This window comes from Phoca vitulina, unplaced genomic scaffold (assembly GCF_004348235.1).
Source record: "Phoca vitulina isolate PV1807 unplaced genomic scaffold, GSC_HSeal_1.0 scaffold1, whole genome shotgun sequence".
In the NCBI taxonomy this organism is placed as follows: Eukaryota; Metazoa; Chordata; class Mammalia; order Carnivora; family Phocidae; genus Phoca; species Phoca vitulina.
This window is the reverse complement of record NW_022589704.1, coordinates 68,556,386-68,579,742: the sequence shown is the minus strand read 5'-3', so window position 1 is coordinate 68,579,742 and position 23,357 is coordinate 68,556,386. Positions and strand designations below refer to the sequence as shown.

Genomic DNA, 23,357 nt, shown 5'->3' with positions numbered 1-23,357 from the left:
CTGCAGATTCATAAATTCATTCCCACCCCAGTCTCTGTCCTGCCTTCTAGGCCACCATTTGGCCTGCTCTTCCCACAGCCCTGCTTCCATGTTATCCTTCGGTTCATCCAACCTGCTTCACAAATCCCCCGAAAACCAGCTGTACCTGCTACTCATGTGTGGTTGTGCTCTGCCTTGCTCCTCTCTGCAACCCACGGAGAGCGTCTCTGCTCTCCCTCTTTATCTCCTAAGTCTTTCTTTATTGGCTTCACGCAAGTGCCCCTCCCTTGCCTACCCCTCAGCATCTACATGTTATGTAACATTTTTGTGCCTCAGTTTCAGTGTCAATAAAATGAAGATAATTAGAACACTTATCTCAGAGAATCTGAGGGAGAACTGAACCTAATAAACCATCTAAAGAGCTTAGAATGTGTCTGCCCGTAGAAGCAAGCACTTAACGAATAAATGAAAAAAATGAATGAAATAAATGAAACTGGATTCTCCGCCCCCTCAGGTGAGAGGAGCTGGGGGTGGGGGGGGGAGGTGAAATCCTAATTTCTTGGCCACTTCTCTTCCCTGCCCTACATGCTCCGAAGGTACAAAATCACTGGGGCCTGTCACAATTAGGGAACCACTTCTCTTTTCCATACATAGGGGGCACTCTGTCATATTTGAGTTCATGCTCTATTACCTACTCTCCTTTATTTCTCTTTGATAATTTTGTGTTCATGTCTTTGCTCACCAACAAGGTAATAAACTTTTGAACAATTAAAATACCAGGCACTTTGCATGGGTGAGTGAAAGTTCGCCATTATGTTAATTTTTTAAATAGGTTTAACTAAAAGACCTGTGATTGACCATATGAAAGACCACTTGTCAATGTTAGTGAGCAACACACTCCTCAAGGTGTGGTTGCAGTTGCTATTTGCTTTTTGCTATTGGGGTGAGGGTTTTCTCATTGCCTATCTGATTCCTTTGCTCAAATCTGCCGCCATTTTGGTCTGCTGTGGACTGAGACTCACTGCAGAAAAGATGTTTCCATACTGCCTTTTAGAGTGCTCCTGCCTTGCCACTTGGCAGCAGGTGGGTGACTATCTACAAAGAGTCCCATGGGATCACTGCTCATGTCACTGCATTGGGTCTGAGCCTTAGTCCAGGGTCTGCTAATCTATACGGCGGCTTTGTAAGACTAGGAAAAGGCATTCCTTCTGGTTGGATGCAGCCCCAGAGGTTCATGTCTTAGTGAATGAAGCGTGGACTAGTTTTCAGCAGTGCACAAGCTGAACAACTATACATGGCATCCCTACCTGTTCCATTTGTGTGTACGTATGGTTTCTGGAATTTCCTCTCCTAAATCATAAGTAGGACCTTTATTTCATAAAATGTGCTTCTCTTGGTGATGTGGGTTTCTCGAAATTCTGCCAAATCTGGATCATCAATGACCTAATAATGAATCTTTTTTCTCATGCATTTTTTTAAATTAAAGATCGTCTTCTCTTATAAAGGCTATAATCCTGGCTACTCTATTGATGATTCATTAGCTGCAAATGTAGACAAAGATCAGGGCCTTGCTTATTCCACACATTGGTCCTTCGTGACCCGGATGTCCTGCAGAGAGTCAGTGGGCCAGACGAAATGGGAATCATTTTCAAAATATTGCCTTCTGACCCAGAGATAGGCACAGGGTACTGAAAGCCTCTAAGGAATCGTCTTCTTTGTCTTTTCCAAAAGGGTGGGAGGAGGGAGGGAGGGAGAGAAGGAGAGAGAGAAATAAAAACAACCTGGGAAAGAAAAGTAAAAGATGGGGTCCAGAGGGGCAGCTGGGGCCTCGGAGGAAAATAGAATCTTTGAATGTATTCTTGCCAGAGACAAAAGCACAGGCTTATTTAAAAAACAAAGGAGGGCAGCTTTATTCTAAAGCCTGCTGTGCACCAAATATAGGCACTTAGATTCAGCTCTCCACACTCTGAGGAAGCAACTTACCAGGGTGGAAACAATTCAGTGAGCGGTCGCCTCCCTTTCCCTACACACCTTAACTCTCGCCCGCCCAAATCATTCCTCCGAGTAACACATTGGGAACCTTTAGCTCCCTGGTACTGGCAGTTTTAATGTGTCCATTGCCAGCACTGAATTTTGTGCCAAGAAAACTCGACTCCTGGCGTGGAAGGATTAAACAGTCCTCGGGTACCATCTGTGCAGTGAAGTGCAAGAGTGACTTGGTGCACCCAGTGTGCGCCTGTTGCCGTTGGCAGGGGGAAGTGACTTCTATTTACATGACTACCTCCTGCGGCGAACACCTAAGGGGAGAGACGAACATGGCCACCTCAGGGCCGGTTGGGATGGGGAAGTGGGGGATCGATGTGGGAATGACGAGCCGCTGGGAGAATCTGGAAAAAGATGCAGGATGAAAGGGTAGATTAGAACGAATCATCCTAAAAAGGGGAGGGCCGGCTGAAGAGGAAAGACCCTGTTGGCTGTCGGCTGATGTTCACGGAGAGCAGTAGGGCAGGTGCCGTGGACTTCCCTAGGTGTCGGGGTTTGGACTTGACCCTGTGCCTCTAGGTTCAAGGACTTTTCAGAATGGGATTTTAAAAATGAACTTTTGACTTAACATCCACCGGGTTCTAGAGTCAGGGTTGGGGTCCTGGACAGTAAGTACATCTCTGTTTCAGGAGTTTTAGTACTTGGAATATTTGAGAAAGCCCTTCAGCAACTCGGCAAATACGGCATGCCACCGGAGGGATGGCTTTCAAAGGTCAGCATCCTGGTCAGGTTAGGGACAAGAAAATTCCAGATGTAAAATGAGCAAAGTGATGGAGACAGGCAATTTTTACAACAATGTTTCCCTTCAAAAATTCTTAAATCAGGAAAGGTTTTAAGGTTTATACTTCATACTGGGTCATCTAAAGAATATAGTGTTGAGTAGAGATGTGAACAGTTAATAATATTGCAGAGAAGAAATGGGGGTACAAAATAACCATGAGTTCAAGATAGAGAAACTGAAGATTAAGAGATATACAAGAAAATGTCATGAGAGTCAAAAGGGGATGCTAGTCTGCCGGGAGAGCAGTACAAATTTCCTACTAAGTGGTGATATAGGGAAATGACATTCCAAGCAAAAGGAACAGAAGACAAGGGCATAAAAGGGAAAGGCCCAGAAATATTCAGAGAACAGTGGCTATTACAAGCGAACTGGACCATTGTAAGAAGGATGTTAAACACCTGGTTAAAGAATGAGGGCTGGACTCAGTAGAGTCACACGAAAGATCCGTGAAAGTGTTGTATGTGGGGCTGTGGGGATTAATCTCATGCCCCGTTGTGGTAAAGACAGGAACAGAGAAAGACAAGCTAAGGGGACACCAACCGGGTTATTATTAGAAAAGCAGATAGTCACGTGACAGCAGCAATGTCACGACTGACGAAGAAGGGAAAGGATGTTTAAGGCAGCTTATTGGATGTGGAGGAGAAAGAATGGGAAGAATTGAGTCCCCAAAGTATTATGGGGGACAACTGGCAGAAATGGGGACAACCTGATTACAGGACTGCTTGGTAGTGGAAGATGATCGGTGCATCTCACTGGACAGGCTGTCGCTTTTCCATCTTGACTGGAAAACACACACGCAGGCGCCGACTTAGCCACATACTCCTCCCTGCACCCCCTCCACCTAAGCCTTCCTAAATAAAGCTGAGATAAAACGAAACTGTGTATCCTTACGTTGCAAAACTAGAAACTTTATTTGAGTTTTACTGGGTTTTGATCACATGGCTTCAGAATCTATAGGAATGGTGGCATCTTATAAAAATGTACACATACTGCTCAGAGCGATGCATTCTTATGAAGCCCGTGGAGTGAGAGTTGCAGCCCCGATGAGAAAGTGTGTTAACTTATTCTTGGTTTTGTGTTCCTTGCTTTTTAATTCATTGTCCTGAAAAGCGTTTTGAATTTCCTCTGCAAAATGTAACCATGAGATGACTGACCTTGTCATCGGCAAGTTTTGGGGTTTTCAACAAACAGGGCAGATCGACTCAGGAAAGTTCTGGAAGGGCCCGAGTGCTACAAAGGTCTCTAGGGGTGAGGCTAGCACTCCCGGCTACATCAGTGTGGCACCAGAGAGAGTGCTCTGGCTCGGCCGTGGCATCCGCACTAGGACACGTGGCTGCCAACGGTGGTGGCTTCCAGGCCGTATTCCAGAAGCTGTAGCCTGTCTGAGAGCAACCTACCACGTGTCCCCCCATCAGCCAACCCTGCTGGAGGCTACGCAGTCAGTGTGGCTTCCAGGGCTCTTCAGGGCACTGCCCAACCGTACTCTTCACCTGCTTTACTCCAATCTTGTTTGGGCAAACTGTACCTAGCTGGCTACGAATAGGAAAGTTATAGGCTTGTACATACATCTTCATTATAATACCAGAGACATTTTAATATATAGCTCAAGGTTTAGAGAGTCTTCTGGGCTTTAAAGGAATATGTCGAATTTGACATGTTTTCTAAATGAAATTTTTATAATTAAAGTAATTATCTGATGTTGCTTTGTATTTCCAAATGAATGCATATTGTGACCTATATAGCATACGATAAAGACTGTAATTAATGCAGAATATAGTAGGGGAAGCTAGTGGAGTATCTCTAAACCACCTGTGTTATTTCTTTTTAACAAGAATTTTGTTGGAAATAAAAAATATATATTTTCTAGAATAGATACACGTAAAAATGTTCTTAAACAACTTATAAATAGGTTATAAAATGGATCTAGTTTCTCATCGCTTACCCTGTAATGGTCAAGGTTGTCTTCTGGAGTTGGGAGACCCATGTAACGTTCTGTATACACTGAGTCTGCGATGAAAAAAACATTTAAAAATAGTTAATTCATACAATAAACTTTTCTTTTTCTTATTGGGTTACTTTATGTGCTTTCAGATGTCGTAACTTGTGCGTGGGTCTGTAGCATCCCCCTCAGGAGTGTCTCTTCGAGATCATTTTTATTTGGCTTGTTAATGTAGCCAGACACCTGCTCAGACTCACGCCTTTCCATACTCAGCTGGAACCAGTGAGGGTAGAGGGAGATCAAACTAGATGATCCAAACCCAGTCAATAATCCATCTACAGAGGGCGCCTGGGTGGCTCAGTTGGTTAAGCATCTGCCTTTGGCTCAGGTCATGATCCTGGGATCCAGGGATCAAGCTCCACATCTGGCTCCCTGCTCAGCAGAGAGTCCGCTTCTCCCTCCACCTCTGCTCTGCCCCTCCCCCGTCCCCTCCCCCTCCCCTCCCTCTCCCCCTCCCCCGTCCCCTCCCCCTCCCCGTTCCCCTCCCCGTCCCCTCCCCCGTCCCCTTCCCGTCCCCTCCCCCTCTCCTCTTCCCCCTCTTCCCCTCTCCCGTGCTTGTGCTCTCACTTGTGCTTTCCCAAATAAATAAATAAATCTTTGAAAAAAAGATCCATCTGCAGAAATATCAAATGTTACGTGCTGAAAAGTAAGGGCTCTTAACATTATCATTTGATCCTTTCAAAGAATTTAATTAGGAAGTCACTTAATGCCTCAACTGTCTTGAATTTTTGGTCCTGACACAAGCATATGCCCTAATTTTCTTTTGGAAACCCCTTATAATGTTCAATTACTAGTTGCTTACTTAAATCATATTTTTTTGGCAGCTTAAAATTCACTATAACGAAAACAAAGAATTAAGTTATCATTTATTAGCTGTATAACCCCATACCAGCTCAGCTACTCCATCACAATGCAAGGTAAACATTTGGTTTTGTTCATTTTGTGGCAAGCCTTCAATTGTGGCATGATAACAGTTGTGTATTGTGAAATAGATCACATCAATCTCTGCTGAAATGACGTAAGCTTTTTTATCTATAAATATGGCTGAAAACAGGATACATAACTGGTTTGGTTATTTTGGATAATTAAACATATTTTTGCCCTATTTTTAAAAATTTTATAGATATATCCTAAAATATACACGAGAAAATTTACAATTTACTGTGGCTACATTCCAAAATAACTTTAAAAATCTTAAGTAATTGCTTTGAAAGATGTCCCCTCCAGTGACCAGATTATAGTAAATAGAGAAGTATAGAGTAATATGCTGTCATTGTGCTATTTAGGTTAATGGTTTGAATTTCACTGCAATTGTACATGTAGTTCAATACTAATCTCATTAATTCTTTAAATGAATATATCATCTAAACAACAACCTTAAGCAACATTCTAACCCTTTTTGAATGACTGGCATCATTAAAAACTACATTGATAATGACTGTTAGTTATTCCACATGTGTTCTTTATGCCTGTTCTATGGAAATCAAAATACTGTCTTTCAAAATGAATAACAGCAATATTTTAACCTTCTGATTAAAAGGAATATAGACTATATGTAATTTTATATATCTAGAGGACACTGATATAGAAAATATAATATTTTAAAGGACATTTAAAAATACAAGATCTTCATAAAATGTTCAGATCTTTTAACATTTAAAAATGAATAATTTAGGTTGGACATGTGAGAGGAGGTTTGAAAATAGCATTTAAGGGCAAAATAAATTTTTCCTGAAACGGCAGCAGACTTCAACTCTTCTTGCCCTAGAACATAATACCCCTTTCTTATTATGTTAATCAGGTTTACATTTGTGAGAAGATCTGAAATTCATTTTTTCTTTTTTAGAGAGAGAGAGTGTGTATGAGAGTGTATGTAGGAGCAGGGGGAGGGGAGGAGGGGCGGAGAGAGAAGGAAAGAGAGAATCTTAAGCAGGCTCCATGCTCAGCGCAGGGCTAGATCTTACAACCCTAAACTGAAATCAAATGCCTAATGGCTGAGCCACCCAGACACCCCTGAAATTTTAGTAACAGGATTTTAAAAAATGCATAATACAGGTGTTGTAAACTTTTACAAATGCACCTTTGAAATACCATTTATGTATTCCTTCTATGTGATCTTTGAGTAAAACTGTTCAAATTAATACATATGTAAGAACTCTAGAAAGTGCCTATGTCTAGAAAATTGAGCTGGTCCAAATATATTTAATGAAGTTCTCTTATCATTACACTTCTAAACTCACAAAGATTGCTTCTATTATTTTATTGACCACCAGAGGTCTCCAAAAACAAGCTATCCAACAGAACAATTAGTATAAGCAGGAAAGTATTCTATGAAAACAAATCCACTGTGTGCGGACTAAGTCAGAAGTATGCTTTCCAGCTTTTTTTTTTTTTTTTTAACAGAAAGATAGCAATATTTATTTATTTATTTATTATTTTTTACATTGGCTTCTCTTGACTTAGCCTTTAAAAAAGGGTTTCCTACAAGATTGGTACTACCATACATGAGGGCATAAAATCTGTAATGAGCATATTTGTTTCAATGAGTCTATCGCAGAAAGGACTTGAGATGGGGTCTGAAAAGGTACAGGAAAATAATTCATCTTCTCACCACCTCTCTTTCCCCCTACTAGTGTTCCAATGCTCACTCTCTCCCCCTGGGGAATTACAGTCTTACACATGTACGGTGCCTTATAGAATTATTTCTCAATGACGAAGAAGAGATCCTAGAGTGGCTTTCGCTAACTTAGAGACAGTGGGGAAAAAACCCACAAACAACCCAGGAATTCCCCCATCCTTACTCTCGTCTTTCCACCCAAAGCCCTACTTTATTTGACCTTTACTGGAAGAAAAAGAAATACATGCTTCTTTTATTCTGCTAATATGTGAAGCCCAAAAACTCAAACTAAAATAAGATAAGGGTTTATCTGCAGAAATGTAGCATTAGGGATGTTCTGAAATTTAGAAAACAGAATTTGTTGATAACTAAACGTATAGATAACAATACCACAGAGCCTTTTACAATAGCAGAATAAGTGAGATCATCCGACTATAGGTATCTGTAAAACGCATCTACAATGAATCAGCTTATTTCCTGTAGAAGCACTGAAACTCAAAAAGGAATGGTTTTGTCATTGAAATTTTAAGGTCAACACTCTGTATGTTTTTGTCCCTGAAAGTGATCACATACCGTAGTACTCCCACCGTGAGACAGGCGCCACGGCTATCCCGCACTTGAACACGCCACTGCCGGCTCCCAGGACCATTGAGGTTACGTACCCTCCATATGACTAAGGAGTGGAAACGGTTATTTTTATGGAGGTAAAGGAATTCAGGACATATGGTAAGCGAGTCGCAGTTTCCATATTTCTCACATCTTTATATACTGTGCCTCTTTAGAGATAGAAAGCATGGTAGAGAAGGGCTTAAATTGGCCTTAATTGGACAATATCTAAAGACTATACTTTCAGAGCCCTGGTCCCTTTCCTTGATAGGTCTAAGGGGGAAAAGCATCAAAAATTTGCTGGGTAGTACTCAAAGAAAAAAAGATCAATAAACACTAGATCTTTACTGACTTTGACTCATGAGAAAAAGCACCCTCCTTCCTTCTCTTCTGCTCTCCTTCCCCACCCCCTCCCTCTTTCTCTCCCTTCCTTACCTCCCTCACCTCCCTCCTTAATCATAATAAGCGAAGATGTACGCCTGACTAGCAGGGACTCGCCGCCTAGAGATCTAAGACATTTTATCGGGGTCTTCTTAGGTTAAAGATACGTGATTTTCATCTCCAAATATTCACATGCCAAAGATAAATTATCGCGTTCTGAATTATACTCACTAACTATATGGACACAGATTCATAGCCAAACAACTACTCACCCAGCCCCAAATTGCAATCCGCTTCTCATCCACAAATCCCATTTTTGAAAATTGTCTAAAACACATGGAAGAAGTCCATGAATTAGTATTGCACTGTGTATAGAAAACTAGGATAAGTACATAAGTACACAAATGTGAAACCCTGCCATTTGCTCTCTATTTCCTCCTGTTGGAATCTAAGATTAATTACGGCCAGCAATCAGATAAACACCTGAGATGGATGTATATCTTTTTTTTTTTTTTTTAACTTAAGAGCCAGATGAACAAGGTTTACTTTTGTTGGAGTCCATAAAAATTTTGTCTGTGTGTTTGTGTGAGTGTGTGTGTGTGTGTGTGTGTGTGTGTGTATGATTCACAGAAAACAAATCCTGGCAGTTTTTTTCACAGCTTTATATAAAAATTTGCAGCCCAGATGCACTTTTCTTTACATAATTGAATTTAAATCTCTCCAGATGTTTTTCAGTTGAAGACAGGCTGCCCCCACAATGGAGAAATAGAGGCGCATCTGGGTAGGGCTTCGGAAGGTCTCTGGGCCCCCTACCTGAGAACTTAAACACCATTCTCTAAATAAATCCCTTATTTTGCTGGGTGTTGATTAGTTAGCTCAGCACCATTAAGTAGGAAGCGATTTTTCCTTGATGGATTAAGAAGTCTTTTTGCCACAAAACTGGGCCCAGGATTCGTATCCAGTTAAAGAAATGAGAAAAATGTTTTATGCACCCACTTTTTAATCTTAGCCTTACATCAAAAGGTAATTTGTTTGCTCTAAGAAGCAATCTAGCATATGGGGCTCTTTAACTTGTAGTATTGATGGGGGGGGCGGTGGGGACTCTTGCATTGACCTTTACATGACTTTGGGAATTTTTGTGTTTTCAATTATAGATATATGCTTTAGGCAGCTCTGAGTTAAGCAATATTAGAAAAAAATTAAGTCGTTTTCAACTCATTATCTTCTCCCTGTAAACTTTTAAAACAGAATGCATATATGTATAGACATGTGCACCAAATAATGAGTGAACAAGTTGATAAACTTTACAGAATGAGTATATCCTTGGACTGAGATAAGAGTGTATTACTACGCCCCAGAAACCTCTAGGTCATTTCCCCTTGCAAAAGGCAAAAATGAAATGTTTTCCTTTTATAAGGTTCCAATTTGTGCCTGGTTTTGGACTTTATATAAAACGGGTCATGCAGGGGATACACTTTTGTGCCTGGCTTCTCTCATTCAACGGCCTGTGAGATCCATCTATGCTGCTGTATATAGTTCTTTTTAGTTGCTGAATTAGTATCCTACTGCATAAATACACTACATGTGTAGTGTATTTACGCGTAGTGACATTAACTTTTTAAACTGGAGATGTATATTGTGGATACCCAATTCTATAATTTTGGATCTGAGAAGCCCTGGACACTCTGCCTTCGCTCACAGAGGATCAGTCTGGATAAACAAAATTTTAGTTTTAAAATATCACAGCCCTACTCCTGAACCAGTTTATCCTCTGTCTCTAATCTAAACTTCTCTTTCTCTCTACTTTACTTTAAAGGAAAATAGCTAATCGTTAACTTTGGTGGAAGAGACTTAGGGATACTTAGTAAATTGTCCTCTTTTCTTCTCTTTGGTTGTTTCTTGTTTTTAAAGGCATTTTCCTCCACCCATTTCATCATTCACCATTCTTCTGCATTTCCTAGTTTATGATTTCATAACATTATTTTAAATTGACCACTTGTCATGCTTCCCTAGACATCCAGGCAGTTGGTTGTAGAAACTCAAAGACTGCATTTCCCATTTACCAGTTGAGTGCAGTTGAATTGGAGCATGCATTTGAGACTCCAATTAAGTTGGAGACCTCGATTCAGATTCTGACTTCCCCTGGCAAATTACCTAACCTAAGAGCCTGCATTTTTTACCTGAAGCATGGGGTACAGATCCCCACCTCATAGGGGTGCTGTGCAGTTCCCATGACAATTCGGGTAAAACATTGCCCATTACGTGATAACCATTATCCATCAATAACATCTCTCTTAAGCCAGACCGCATCTATCTGTGGACTCATGACTGGAAAGCACAACAATGAGATGTGATTCATACTTAATGAAACCCTTATAATTGTGAGTGAAGATGGCTGTGCTCCACAATTCTCCCCAAATGGCAGAGTAACCCTCATCCAGACTGTAGGAGCCACTCCTAGGACTTGACAGCTATCCCATGTAACGTACAGCCTCCTACGCTGGAAAGGAGCACTGGACTCCTTCGCTTAATCTTGACTACAGGGATGGTCCACTTGTCTAGTTACATGTTTACTCGGGGTGCATTTATCCCTTAGTCTGTCCACGTGTTTGATGAATTTAGAGTCTCTGTTCCCGGAAGGAGGTAGGTAACACATATACCAACTCCCTTTCTAGAGTCACAGAGAGGAATTTAAGAAATATGTCTTTTTTAACCTTTATATACATCTCTAATGACATACATTTTTATCTAAGTGTGGTATCTTCACTAAAAATGTACCCCAAAGATAAAAGATTCATCCTAGGACACTTTGCATTCTTTCCACTTTACAACTTTAAAATATAAATCGAGAGGGAAAAATCAGATGACCTTCAGATTCATCTCCTACTCACTCACCTGGCTGCTTCAATTTGATCTTCAACTTCAAATGTTCCCAGTCTTCTGTTGACTGCGTGCATGATCTTATCTCCTTGGTAACCACTTCCTCTGCCATCAAAGCTAGCTACGATAATGTGTTCTGTGCTTGCAAGGTAAGTAGCCCAGTTGAGTCTGAAGACAGCGTCTGCTTTTTGACTACACGGGCCTGCATATCTGTGAAAAATCCCAAATTGTTAGCCGTTCTGGTTTTTCTGAATCAAATGAGGAGTGCCTGTATTTCTGCTCCCTGTGGACAAGGAGTGTGCGTCTTTCCCGACCACGAGCCTGAAATTGTGCCAGCCACCGGGGCGTCCACCATGGTTCCTCTAAAACTTGGCAACGTGGCTACAATGGCTGTGTGTTTCCTTCAAAGATGCCCATCGGTTTTACCTTTGAAGACTGGTATCAAACACAGACTTCAGAGGCCAACATTTTCTAAGTCGTATATTTCTTGGAAATCAAAGAAATAAATACTTAAGAGTTGGGACAGGGACGTTGTGTTATGAAAAATTAATGAGGATGACAATCAATGCAGCTTTGAATATATCCTTCCCCCATGGCTTGCAAGCACTCCTACTCTACATGTGCATTTCCTAGGCTGGAACTTCCTAAAGGGTGGCTTGACTGCTGTGTAATCCGCACCCCCTCTCCCCAGCCCCGCACAGGGTGCCACACTCAGGCTCCACAAGTCACTGTGGAGTGGGCCAAGGTATGCTTGACCACTATTCCTTAAAACTTCAAAGGAAAAAGAAGTGGATGGTCTTGAAAAACATGTATGTTTTTATTCCGCATTCTATTCATTAACGAGCTTAACTCCCTGCTATCTGCAATCTTTACAGGCTAGACCCCACTCCCACGCAGCTGGATGCCCACTCTCCATCAAGCCCTCTCATTTCCATTTGTTAATCAAGGCAAGTTCCCTATAGCTCCTTGCATCTCACTTAAATATGTCATCTTTGCATGATCTACGGGACTCCTGGACCCAGAGCTGGTCCAGTACCTCTCCCTCCCAGCCCATCCCTCCTACTGGTCTGCTCACTGTCCCCTCCACTTAACATGCCTTTGCTCTTCCTACGGATGGAAGTCAAAAGAACTTTGGTTTTAAACAAACACTGTATTACTTTCATTTATAACATTCTAACTTTAAAAAGAAGAAGGCATTCATGCATTTCTTGGGCGAGTAAACATTTTTTTTAACAATATGTGAAATGCCTTGGTCCTTTCAATGATTTTAGATTCCAGAGGGTAATAGCTTCCCTTAATATTAGTTATGTATCAAGTCACCCTACACCCTAAGATTAAACAACACTCTTTTTAAAAATAGAAAACAAAGATTTAGACATCTAAGGGTGGGAAGAGGAAAACAACTAAAAAGAAAAGGGCAGTAAATTTACCATGTGTTTTTAAACTTTCCTAAATAAAGGGGAGGTCTAGCCATTCCTCACTGGGGAGTTGAAGAGGATAAAAGTCTCACTCTTTTCTAAAACATCTGTTTCCAGTATTGGGGCTAAAGCCTAAAGCAAATTAATGTCACTGTAGTCAAAGTTAGGCTTACTGAAAATTAAACAGCACATCTGGAAGTTTGAAATACCTTTTTCTCTTTCTTTGAGCTTTTATGGTTTGTTTACATGGAACTGTAAATACAGTGCCACAAGGCTGTGTTGGATGCTAACACCCCCTCTTTTGTGGGTGGTGGTGGTGGTTACAACAGAAAAGTGATGTTCTTGAGTCTCAGTTTCCTTTTCTGTATAATGGGCCCAACAGAACTCCTCACATGGGTTTGCAAATTACCTGGCAGGTAGCAGGCACCCGGCACATCTTTTGGTTTGTTTCTGTCTTATTTTTAATCAAGGAAATGAGACAATGTAGGACAGGAGGAGTGGCATTGTGCCATTATGTGTGAGTTCAGGGCAATTTTAGAAGGATTAAAGTAAAATGTATTCCCAGTCATTATCAAAAATATTTTACAAAGATGCCACGTTTAGAATTCGCATGAGTTTACATTTACCCTGTTCAAAGATGTGTGATTTCAGAACTTTCTCTGAGACTTGAAAAAGTCTGGATTATAATGAATAATTTCCTATATCACATCTTCTCTTCACCAAAGAGGGGAATGAAAAATACCAGGCAGTGGTATTTCAGGAACTAAAGGAAGAGAAACCTGATGTACTAACGCATCAAAGGTCACTAATGGTGATGTTTGGGCAAGTTTGGGGGTAAGGAAGTTGTGAAGACTCTTAATACCCATCTCTTGCATGTTAAAAGGTCTATGCGGTAAGGATAAAACTGGTGACCTGAAAATTCCTTTGGAATTCCCTTGTAGTTCAGAGAAACAAATCAAAACTAAAGGACCACATGCCATTACGACAGAAAGGTGTCTACTTTCTCCATTCGAAAGATGGTAGAAAACAAAGGTTTGGGTTTGTGATTGCAAAATGGAAGAAGGAAATAGTAAAATTCTTCACAATGATTCAGGAAGAGACAGAGGATACATTCGGCTCTAATTTTCTGTAAGCTGCACTAGGTAAAAAATGTCCAATGGTTAACTTTTAATTTGTTCCCTCCTCTTGAATACTTACACATCTATTAGTAGAGGATATTTCTTGGATGTATCAAAATGAGGAGGCAAGATCATCTGATACCAGAATTCTAAACAAACAGAAAGACTGATCAGTAAATTAAGAGTAATTATTAGCACACGATCTAGGTTTCTTTGCAGTGATAAATCATAGTTAGTATTCAACAATTTGTTAAATTATAATAGAAAAAGAAAATGAACTGCTTGGATTCAGTATGCTTTCAAGATAAAAAACATTATCTTTCAGGTTAGAATACTAGTTAAGATTAAAGCAATAAAGTTGTTTCTAATATATCTATTAAATATATTGGTGCCTTGTAAAATAAAAGTGCATCTTAGAATTGCTAATGTTTTGTTTTTATGATTCTGTTCTTTGGCATCTGATCTACTTATCTAGTTTGTTTATGGCTTATGTTCTAAGTTTTCCTCCAAAATGTTTTCCTCTTCTTGAATTTCCTTGAAGATGTTTAGGATTTTTAGTTGGCCCTAACTCTATTTTAAAATTCTGATTTAATAACATTTTTGTAATTCTTATTGCCACCCCAGACCGCGAAGCTGAGTTCCCATTTTCAGCTCTGTGTTTCACAGAATGAAATCAGGTTTACATGCAGCAGACTGTTGTGTACGTTCTATATGATCTGCAGATCTGTTTAATTCTCTGTGCTTGACTTAGCATCAGTTTAATAAAATTTGTCCCTAAATAATGAATTGGTTTCCTTTGCTCCCAAAATCAAGAAGATGAGTTAGATTAATAAATCTTAAAGAGAGAGAGATTGAGAGATTTTCTATATTTTAATCAGATTATTTCCAGCTTCAGTAATTTAACCTATAGGGAAAAAAATCCGTATCTCTAGAGCTGCTGTTTCTTTATGTTTATCTTTCTTTTCTTCCTTTTTTTTTGTTGTTAAAATTATTTTAGTTGAGGAAAAAAGAAAGGTCTAAGAGTAAGTCTCTATATAGATAGATTTCCCTTCAATTTGTTTTTGTATTTTAAATATATGCCTTCTGACTAAATGTGCTTATAAGAATAAAAATTTAAGTCTTTATTATTTTTCAATAGAATGTCAAACTATGTGTTGATCATGATGTTTTTAATAAATATGCCAAACCCACCATTTGATCTCTCCTTTGTTTGAATTTGTACTAGTGGATTAGAAGCGTTCTAGTTCCATCTTTCTGAAGATGCCATTTTTTCTTTGGGTGGGGGGGGGTGCTTTGTAATCCCCAGTCCCACCTCCTACTGACCCTCCTCCTCGACGCCCCCACTACCCCCTTTCCCTGGAGTTTGAATGTACAACCACCTCCCAGCTGGACTCTCCAGCTCTGGCAGATCCAGGCTCAGTCTCCTCCCTACCAGGTTGCCCATCCAGTCCTGTGGTTTCCCTGAGCCAAAAACTTTCGGGGTCCCCCACTGTTTGTCAAATCTCAGTATGCAGTGCCTTCCGCACCAGCAGCCCAGGTAGCTCTCCGGAACTCTTAAGTCCTTGCCCATTATGCCAGCAGCACCAGCAGCACCTAAGAACCAAGTACAAACTCTGAACCCTGGGCTCACCCTGCCTTGCTGGATCACAAAACTACCGTTAACAAGGTGCCAGGTGATTCATACGCACATTCAGTTTCAGTAGCCCTGCTCTAAGCTCTTCTTCACAAGCACCCTCTACTCCCCAGCGCTTTTCCTGCCATTTAAAATTGGATGGATCTTTTCTACTGGATCTTACTGAATCTTTTCTATTATTATCCTATATTTAAAAAAAACTTAAATCAGTCCTGATGGATTTCCCCCATCCCCCATGAGTAATTAGCTCTTAATGGGAAAAACAGCAAACAAATACAAATGAACAAACTACAAAATTTCCTACTCAAAGAACACTCTCTCCACCCCAGTTCTCAGTGGTTCCTGCATATCATCCCTGCTCAGGCTCCCAGCACAGGGACCAGGCTAACCACGGCAAGGAGAAGGTTAGGAAAAATTCAAGATTTCTCTCCCGAGATTGAAGTTTTAACATTTTACAGCCAACCCTAATTTTTTTATACAATCACCTCAGATATTTTATCTCTTTGGGTTAAAGGTAGAATATATCAGGATATCATTAAGTTAAACACTCAAATAATACTTTATAGTAGAACAGGGTTGCTAACAGAACAAAACAGAAGCAGCAATAGGGTGTTTTTTTCCAAATGCCTTCATTTTAACAGAATAACTTTTACATAGAGTGGTATTGTATTTTAAAACAAAAAAAAATGTAAAACTAGCAGTTCTCATGACAGAATATTTCATAGAAAAAATAACCTCAAATTAGATTACATATGATAAAATGTGTATTTTCAGATCAAGTTACCACGTTTAGTTATATTTTTTATTGGTGTTTCCAGGAGCAGTTCTGTTCCTAAGAAGATTTAACTTACTTGTTTCATTCAAAATAATGAAATCCAGTTTTTTTGAGGGCATCTGGACATCCTGCAGCATTTTATCCAAAGCTGAATTGTCTTCCAGGACTCTCAGTTCTAAGCAAATAAGTGCAGACGGCAGTAATTCGTTACAATGTGAAGAATTCGGATTGTGCAAAGTGCTAACAAACAAGTAGCAATTCACTGATGGGACTATACATACTTTGGATTATAAACCTTGAGTTCAAATCATTTTTTTAAACACTCTAAAGCCAAAAAAAAAAAAAAAAAAAAAATCCCACTATGCTAAGTACATGTTGATCCTATTCACACACTTTTCTAAAAAGCAAAGGAAAGGTGAAATGCTAGAAAATACCTTTATCGTCGCTGCTACGATGCAGAGTATAGAGGGGCAGACCAGGGCCTGTTAACAGGAAAAATGTTTTAGGTGAGGCTTTTTAAGAAAAGAAGAGAGCATATTTTTCAAAAATGGCCATTTGATACCATTTAACTTTGATACGATTTTAATACCATTTAGCTCTGATAGAATAAAAATCATGGTAGATAAGGTGCTTACTAAGTGTTAGCTGTTTTTCCTTTTCCTTGAAATAGGTGCAATTTGAGATTAAGAAGTATTACCGGAAAGGCACAGGGCTCAGTACAATGAGGCAGAAAATGAACCTCTGGCCCCGCTGAGTGCCTTGGGCATGCTGCCTCCAATTTCCTCAACTGTGAACTAAACCCACGAACCACTGACACGGCTGTCTTTCCTTCCCAGCCCTAAATCCACAATCCGGCGATGACCACTCCGGCTCTCAGGCCCCGCCCCCTTAGGGCGGAGCTCTGGAGCCAGCCTGGGGGTGGGGGGCGGACTTCCCTCCCGCTGCCCCCGCCCCACTGAGTCCTGAGCCAGGGGGCACATCTGCACGGTGCCTGACTTGGATAAGCGATTCCTTTCTGGCATGCAAAAGTGTTTTTCTCGCATGAACATATCTTCACTATTTATCCCAACTGGTGGTTGCAGACTAGAAGGTAATGTATAGAAAAGCTATTTGGTGAGCTATTTAATTTTGATGCATTTAGATAATATTAATGTTTTACTCTTGATCAGAACCACAGTGAAGGCATTATAAAGACCTGGGTTTGAATCCTGGCTTCCCTGCTGTGTGACAACATATCTATGTTCCATCTCTTTACATATAAAAGGAGAACAGTATCACTTTATAGAGTTTTCTTAAGAATCAAACAAGACTACAAATATAAAACTTTTAGCACAGTTCCTAGTATGAAATGTGTGCCCAAGAAATGGTGACTAAAAACAGTCCCAGAAAAAAAAAAAAGAAAGAAAGAAAGAAAGAAAGAGAGAGAGAAAGATGTAATAATAAAGAAAATGTGCTAGTAAATAAAGATTCAGATAGCTGGTTTGGAGATCTCTTTCCGGCGAGGGACAGTTCTTTTTCAGAAGATCCAGATTCTTTCATTTTGAGAAGTAATCTAGCATAGGGCTTATTGGAGGGCTCAGGAGGGCTCAGGAGATGGAGCCCTGTGCTTGAATCCTGTTGTGCCTCTTCTTAGCTGTGTGACCTGTGCAAGTCACGTTGCCTGTCCTTTCCAAGTTTCTTCATTTATAATAAAGAAAACAATAATAAAATAGCAACAGAAGATGGAGCAGTGAGCAGGTTGGGTGACAGACACTACCCACATACATTTTCTCATCTAAAGGGGCAAATGCATAAAATAATAATTAAAAAATCTACAATAAAAAAACTACAATAAAAAATCTATATGTATATATGCACATAGATATAATATATATATAATATATGTATAAAATCAAGTGCCTCTGCTATACGTAGTCTCCAGTGTATGTGTATATTTGTTGTGCGTTCAGTTAAAAGCAAGCCATGCAACTCTCTTGGTTAGAAGGGGAGGAAAGGTGGTTAACTTACCACTTAGATGTGCTTGAAGAGAAGGGGACTTAGGTGATTTCAAGGGCTCCTCAGATTCAAGAGGAGAAAACTAAGCAGGGCAGAAAGAATGTTTCCCAGACTGGACACAGAAAGGGATAGATGGGCAGAATGAGCCAGGACGGGGACACCTGGGTGGCTCAGTCGGTTGAGCGTCTGCCTTCGGCTCAGGTCATGATCCCAGGGTCCTGGGATCCAGTCCCACATCAGGATCCCTGCTCAATGGGGAGCCTGCTTCTCCCTCTCCCTCTGCTTCCCCCTCTGCCTGCAACTCCCCCTGCTTGTGTGCTCTCTCTCTCTCTGATAAATAAATAAATAAATAAATAAATAATCTTAAAAAAAAGAGAGAATGAGCCAGGAGGGTGGTAAGAATATTGTCTGAAGAGCAGAAGGAACAAAGTCAGCTGGTGAGTGGAAGGCAGGAATGGAGGGAGCCACTTCAGATAGACAGACATGATGTTCTGCCTCCCCTTGGCAGTTCACACTTACCTGAACACCTCAGTTGATAGTACTTTGCCTCTTTACTAAATGATACAGAATAGTACTGACACCTTTCTGGATTCAGCTCACAACTCAGGCATGTCACCTTTGTGTAGTTACTCAGTTGGATTCTGTAAACCAATGGTGGAAATTAAGTGCTTAATGAAAGGATAAATGAAAAGACAGAATTGAATAATGCCATATTCTAGTTTCAAAGGTATCAGAATGCCAAAACAATGCTCAAAAACTTTTTTTTTTAATGTGCAACAAATACATGGATTAATTCATAATAACCTCAAACCTCCCATTGTTTGGGAATAACACAAAACATTTAATAAAGTCATTCTCTGCTGTTGACACCTGGGGTTTAATTTATAAGGGAATGAAAGTGCTCAATTACAATTCCAGTTAGTTAAAACGCGGAAAAACAAAACAAAACAAAACCAAACCCAGAAATTGTTCTTCAGCTAAAAAGACTCAAGTCAATAATTTGATTTAGCTCTTACTTATAAAGATTTCTTCCTCCTGGCATTCCTTTATATTCATTACTAATGTAGTATCTGGGAAGAAAACAAATTAAATATATGTTGATTATGTTTTTAAAGAAAGTCAAGTACACTCTATTTAACTCAACACCAAACATTCATGCTGGCCCTTCTCGTATCATTCTTCCCTGCCCCCTCTCCCCCCAGAAGCCTATTTCCTGTCATCTCTAAATAGGAGATTAGGAGATCCTATTTTTTAAAGTAGACTAAAATATCTGAATGCAGGGATTGTTCCCTTCACTAAAGTGACAAGTGAAAACTCAAAAAAAAGTCTTTTGTGAGAAAAGTACCACCGGACAACCAGCCTGAAGTTGAGAGCCCACGTACCTATATTGTTTTCCATATTTTCTATTTTACAGCGCAAACTACTAGATGGCAGGAGCCCCATCTTTCTGAGAGCAGCTGAGCCACTTCTAAAGAGGCCCTTCAAAAACTGCTTTGGGCAGTGGCAAAAATCCTCCGTGGTGAGACCCAATAATGAATTATAGAAGTGCCTCAGATTCTAATGAAAAATAACACTCCTTTTCCACCAACTCGTGCATGCATGGTAGTTGACAGCCTCTGCTAAAGCTTTCCATTTTCCAGAGTAAGGCCGAGATACGGACAGATAAAATAGCCTCTCCGAGCCTTCCAAAAATTTGGTGCCAGTTAAAATTTAACAAAATGCCCCTGATTCTAGTTCGGTGTTCCAAGACGTTTTAAGAAAAAGAGGCTACAGCTCTTCTAATGTAAAGCAGGTAAGAGCAAGAGGTAGAGCTGCTTGGTGGCATGCTATCAAATCTGCTAAGCATATGTGAAAATCATTAAGGCTTCCGTATGCTAAAAAGAAAAAAGTACTGAACACATTCCAAATAGACTATTCTTTATTTGTAGGAGATTTTCCCCTACTTCTGGGCAAAGAGGGTGTGATTACAACGAGTATGTTTACATCCTATCAATTATTAGAATACTCACAGGTAATCACTGGTAAGAGCTTCTATCCCGATGACTTCCCAAGCTCCTTTTGTAATAAATGTGCAACCCTAATGGGATTTTTTAAAAAGACGTTTATTAAACCCTCTAATCGAAGTGGAGGGTTGAATCTTTTATAGCAGCAATTTAGATAATCTTAGGTCTTCTTGGGTTTCCCCTCCCTATCCCATCATCCTCCAGATACCACTTTGGAATTTGAATTAGCCGGATTATTAGTACATACTGATTGACTTTACCAAATGTTTCTACTTCAAGTCAGTCTCATTAAAAAAGAGATCAACCTGAAATAAATTATGTAAGAATACTTACTTGCTTATCTATTTGGAATAGGCAAATGTGTTTGTAGCCATCTTGGTTGCTGATGATCTTATAGAAGCTCTTCCCGTCGGAGGTAAAATGAGGTTCTGAAGGCCTAAACTACAGAATAATAGAAAACAAAAAAACAGATTAGAGCACATCAGTCTCATCTCAGTACCAACTTTAATTTTTCCAAGTCCTCTCAACACCTCTGCCCAAAACCCATGCTTCATTTACTTGCCAAGTGAAACCAGAGTGTCTCAAAAGAAAATTCTCCTTCTAGAAAATGCAGACAAAAAGATCTTTCTCAGGGAATTTTTTGTGCAGAGTAAATGAGAGAAAGCACATAAAAAGGCTTACGCAGGACTCTCAACACATATCAGTGATATTGTTATCTCTGGACATTTCTCTGTGGAGGATAACTCTATGACTTCTGGCTATAAATGTGCAAAAATTAGCATTCATCTTTCAGTTTTAAGAAGTAAATTTCCTCAGTGTCACAGATGTGCTTTCTTGAAACAGACTATTATTATTGTTATTATAACCGGGAGTTTGTACATCTTAATCCCCTTCACCTATTTTGCCCATCCCCCACACGGCTTTCCCCCCTGGCATCCGTGAGTGATTGCTTTCTGTTTGGTTGGTTGGCTTGTTTGTTTGAAACAGACTATTATTTTTACTGTTTCAGATAAGAAGTGGTTTTCAATTTGAGGGCTTTGTTCCCTCCTTTTTAAATACTTATTTCTTTTTGAAAGCCAGAAAGTGTTTAACCATTTCTGGACTGGATACTGTAAGGAATGTGTGTCGTACATTTCACATGGAAACATTCTTATAGTTACCATTTTTATTGTAAGTCTTTTCATTTTGCTAAATAGGATCAACAATTTACCAAAAAAGTAGTTGTATGGAAATATAGTATAAAATTTCCATTTTTCACAGTTCAATAAAAGATAGTTCTCAGAACATAATGTAGTTTAAGCAGAAGAATATCTATCCCAGCCTGAAGGGAATATGTCGCTTTACGACTTCGATTTCCTTCCTACATTTGAGAGCAGGTAGGAGATGGTCTTTTAAAAATTGTTGGTTCACTTTACCCTCGATGTTTCCTCTCTCATCAGCTCCCATTTTGGGAAGGAAGAAAAACGCTTCCCTCTTCTCTTTAGTGATTCAAAGTGGATTCATTTATGGAGCAAGCTGAGGCGTGCAGTACACTTGGTGTTCTCATTACAGCTCTCTGAAACACATTCCCCTCTCTAGACCTGTGTTCACAGCCTTATCTTTTTAATACATTTCCCTGTTTCCCCTGGATGGAGTTGTGCCTAGTAGAAATGTGTGAAAAGTGGCATCTGTCTGGTTAAATACAGAGAGGAAAAAACATATTTTTTTCAAAGAGTCGTGAGGAAGTGTAGCGTGTCTCTTGCCATGGAGGAAACCACTTTTCATGTTGGCAAACCTCTCCCCTCTGCCCAATCAATGCCTGAAGAAAAGGGACGTGTGAATGCTATCAGAGCTCTGAGCCCAGCTGGATGGGGTCCTGTTTCTGGACCAGGGGCCTCCCCTCTATGCCCCAAGAGATGTGAATGAAATCTTTACTTTTCTTTTTTTTTTTTTGTCCCTTTGTTTCTCTCTTAAAGGAGGCTTAAGAGTGGTGATCATAAAAATTAGGTGAGATTTGTTCATCGTCTTTCTATGGGATGCCACAATGGCTGGAGATCCTCCGCTAACTTGCTTCATCCCACGGTCCGGTAGCCACACGGTTGGTGATTCTGCCCAAGGCATAGTGCAGCGGGAGAGAGAAGCGTGACTAGTCTCTGCGGGTCACCATGCTTTCTTGGATAAAACTGCATCTGGGGCCTAGTAAAGCGTGAAGCCACACGAGTATGATTTCCTCCAAAGGGAGGTGCGCAGCAGTGTGGCTGGATGGCTACCATCGCTGCCGAGTGGCTGCTGGATATAGCCGCATCTCCTTACACAGTTGTGTAGGCGGTGGATGGAAGCCATGTTTTCTGCCTCCAAAGCACAGGACTTCAAAGATGAGGTCAACGAGCATATTCTGCATCTTAGCTGCTTTTCAGCAGCAGTTGCTTTTTAACTTTTCAGGAGCTACAGTTTGCCTAGAGTATGTCTTTTGTTTTGTCTGCTCTCAAGTTTTCACTTGTCCTGTTCCTTTTTCCAACTGAGCATGTTCTATATTCCCCATGAAAAGCTACCTCTGCAGGGAGCATTTAAATATTTTGAGAAATAGGTCTAGTAATATCTCTATTAATAGCAAATAACATAGGGCCCCCTTTGGTATATCTGCCAAATATCAAATAGCTCTGAGTATCTGATCCATACCACAAAAACCCTGTAACTCTTCAGCACTTACTCTTCCAACCCAGCCAGTGGTACTCATTTCAGTGTGATCTTGTGCCTAGGGAGGGAAAAATACAAGGCAGTGTTTCAGAGAGAAGTAAGATATTAATTCTATTCTTTATCTGCAACTCGTGGTAATAGAAGCAAAACTGTACTTAAAATAATTGAAAACTATCGCCATTTATATAGTTGTATTTATGCTCAGATTGTTTATATGATTGCATTAGAACAGTTACCTCTCTTGCCTAGAGCTCTGTCTTCCATATGTGGCCCCGGAAGCTCCCCCAGCATTTTCAACTCAACACGTACGGAACAGAAGATGATGTCGTTTATCTTGCCTCCATCCCCACCGGCTTGTTCTGACGCCTTCATTCTTCTGCTTCGTGCCACCACTCACCCAAGCCAGAGACTTGGGAGTCACTGTGGATGCCTCCTCTCCTCACAGCCGCCTCC

At 40.3% G+C, this 23,357-nt stretch overlaps 1 protein-coding gene across 1 annotated transcript in view; it reads right to left on the bottom strand.

Annotated features, from left to right (window-relative positions):
- The window catches only part of DPP4 (dipeptidyl peptidase 4), an 84,372-nt gene that overhangs the window by 12,676 nt on the left and 48,339 nt on the right, over positions 1–23,357 (bottom strand). Inside the window, exons 12-23 of the mRNA XM_032409468.1 lie at positions 22,918–22,962; positions 20,562–20,669; positions 20,235–20,302; positions 19,242–19,295; positions 18,745–18,866; positions 16,665–16,712; positions 16,307–16,405; positions 13,902–13,971; positions 11,302–11,496; positions 8,679–8,733; positions 7,993–8,092; positions 4,746–4,810 (exon numbers count right to left, since the gene is read on the bottom strand). Coding sequence (XP_032265359.1) covers positions 4,746–4,810; positions 7,993–8,092; positions 8,679–8,733; positions 11,302–11,496; positions 13,902–13,971; positions 16,307–16,405; positions 16,665–16,712; positions 18,745–18,866; positions 19,242–19,295; positions 20,235–20,302; positions 20,562–20,669; positions 22,918–22,962 — 1,029 coding nt within the window. The remainder of the gene's footprint in view (positions 1–4,745; positions 4,811–7,992; positions 8,093–8,678; positions 8,734–11,301; positions 11,497–13,901; positions 13,972–16,306; positions 16,406–16,664; positions 16,713–18,744; positions 18,867–19,241; positions 19,296–20,234; positions 20,303–20,561; positions 20,670–22,917; positions 22,963–23,357) is intronic.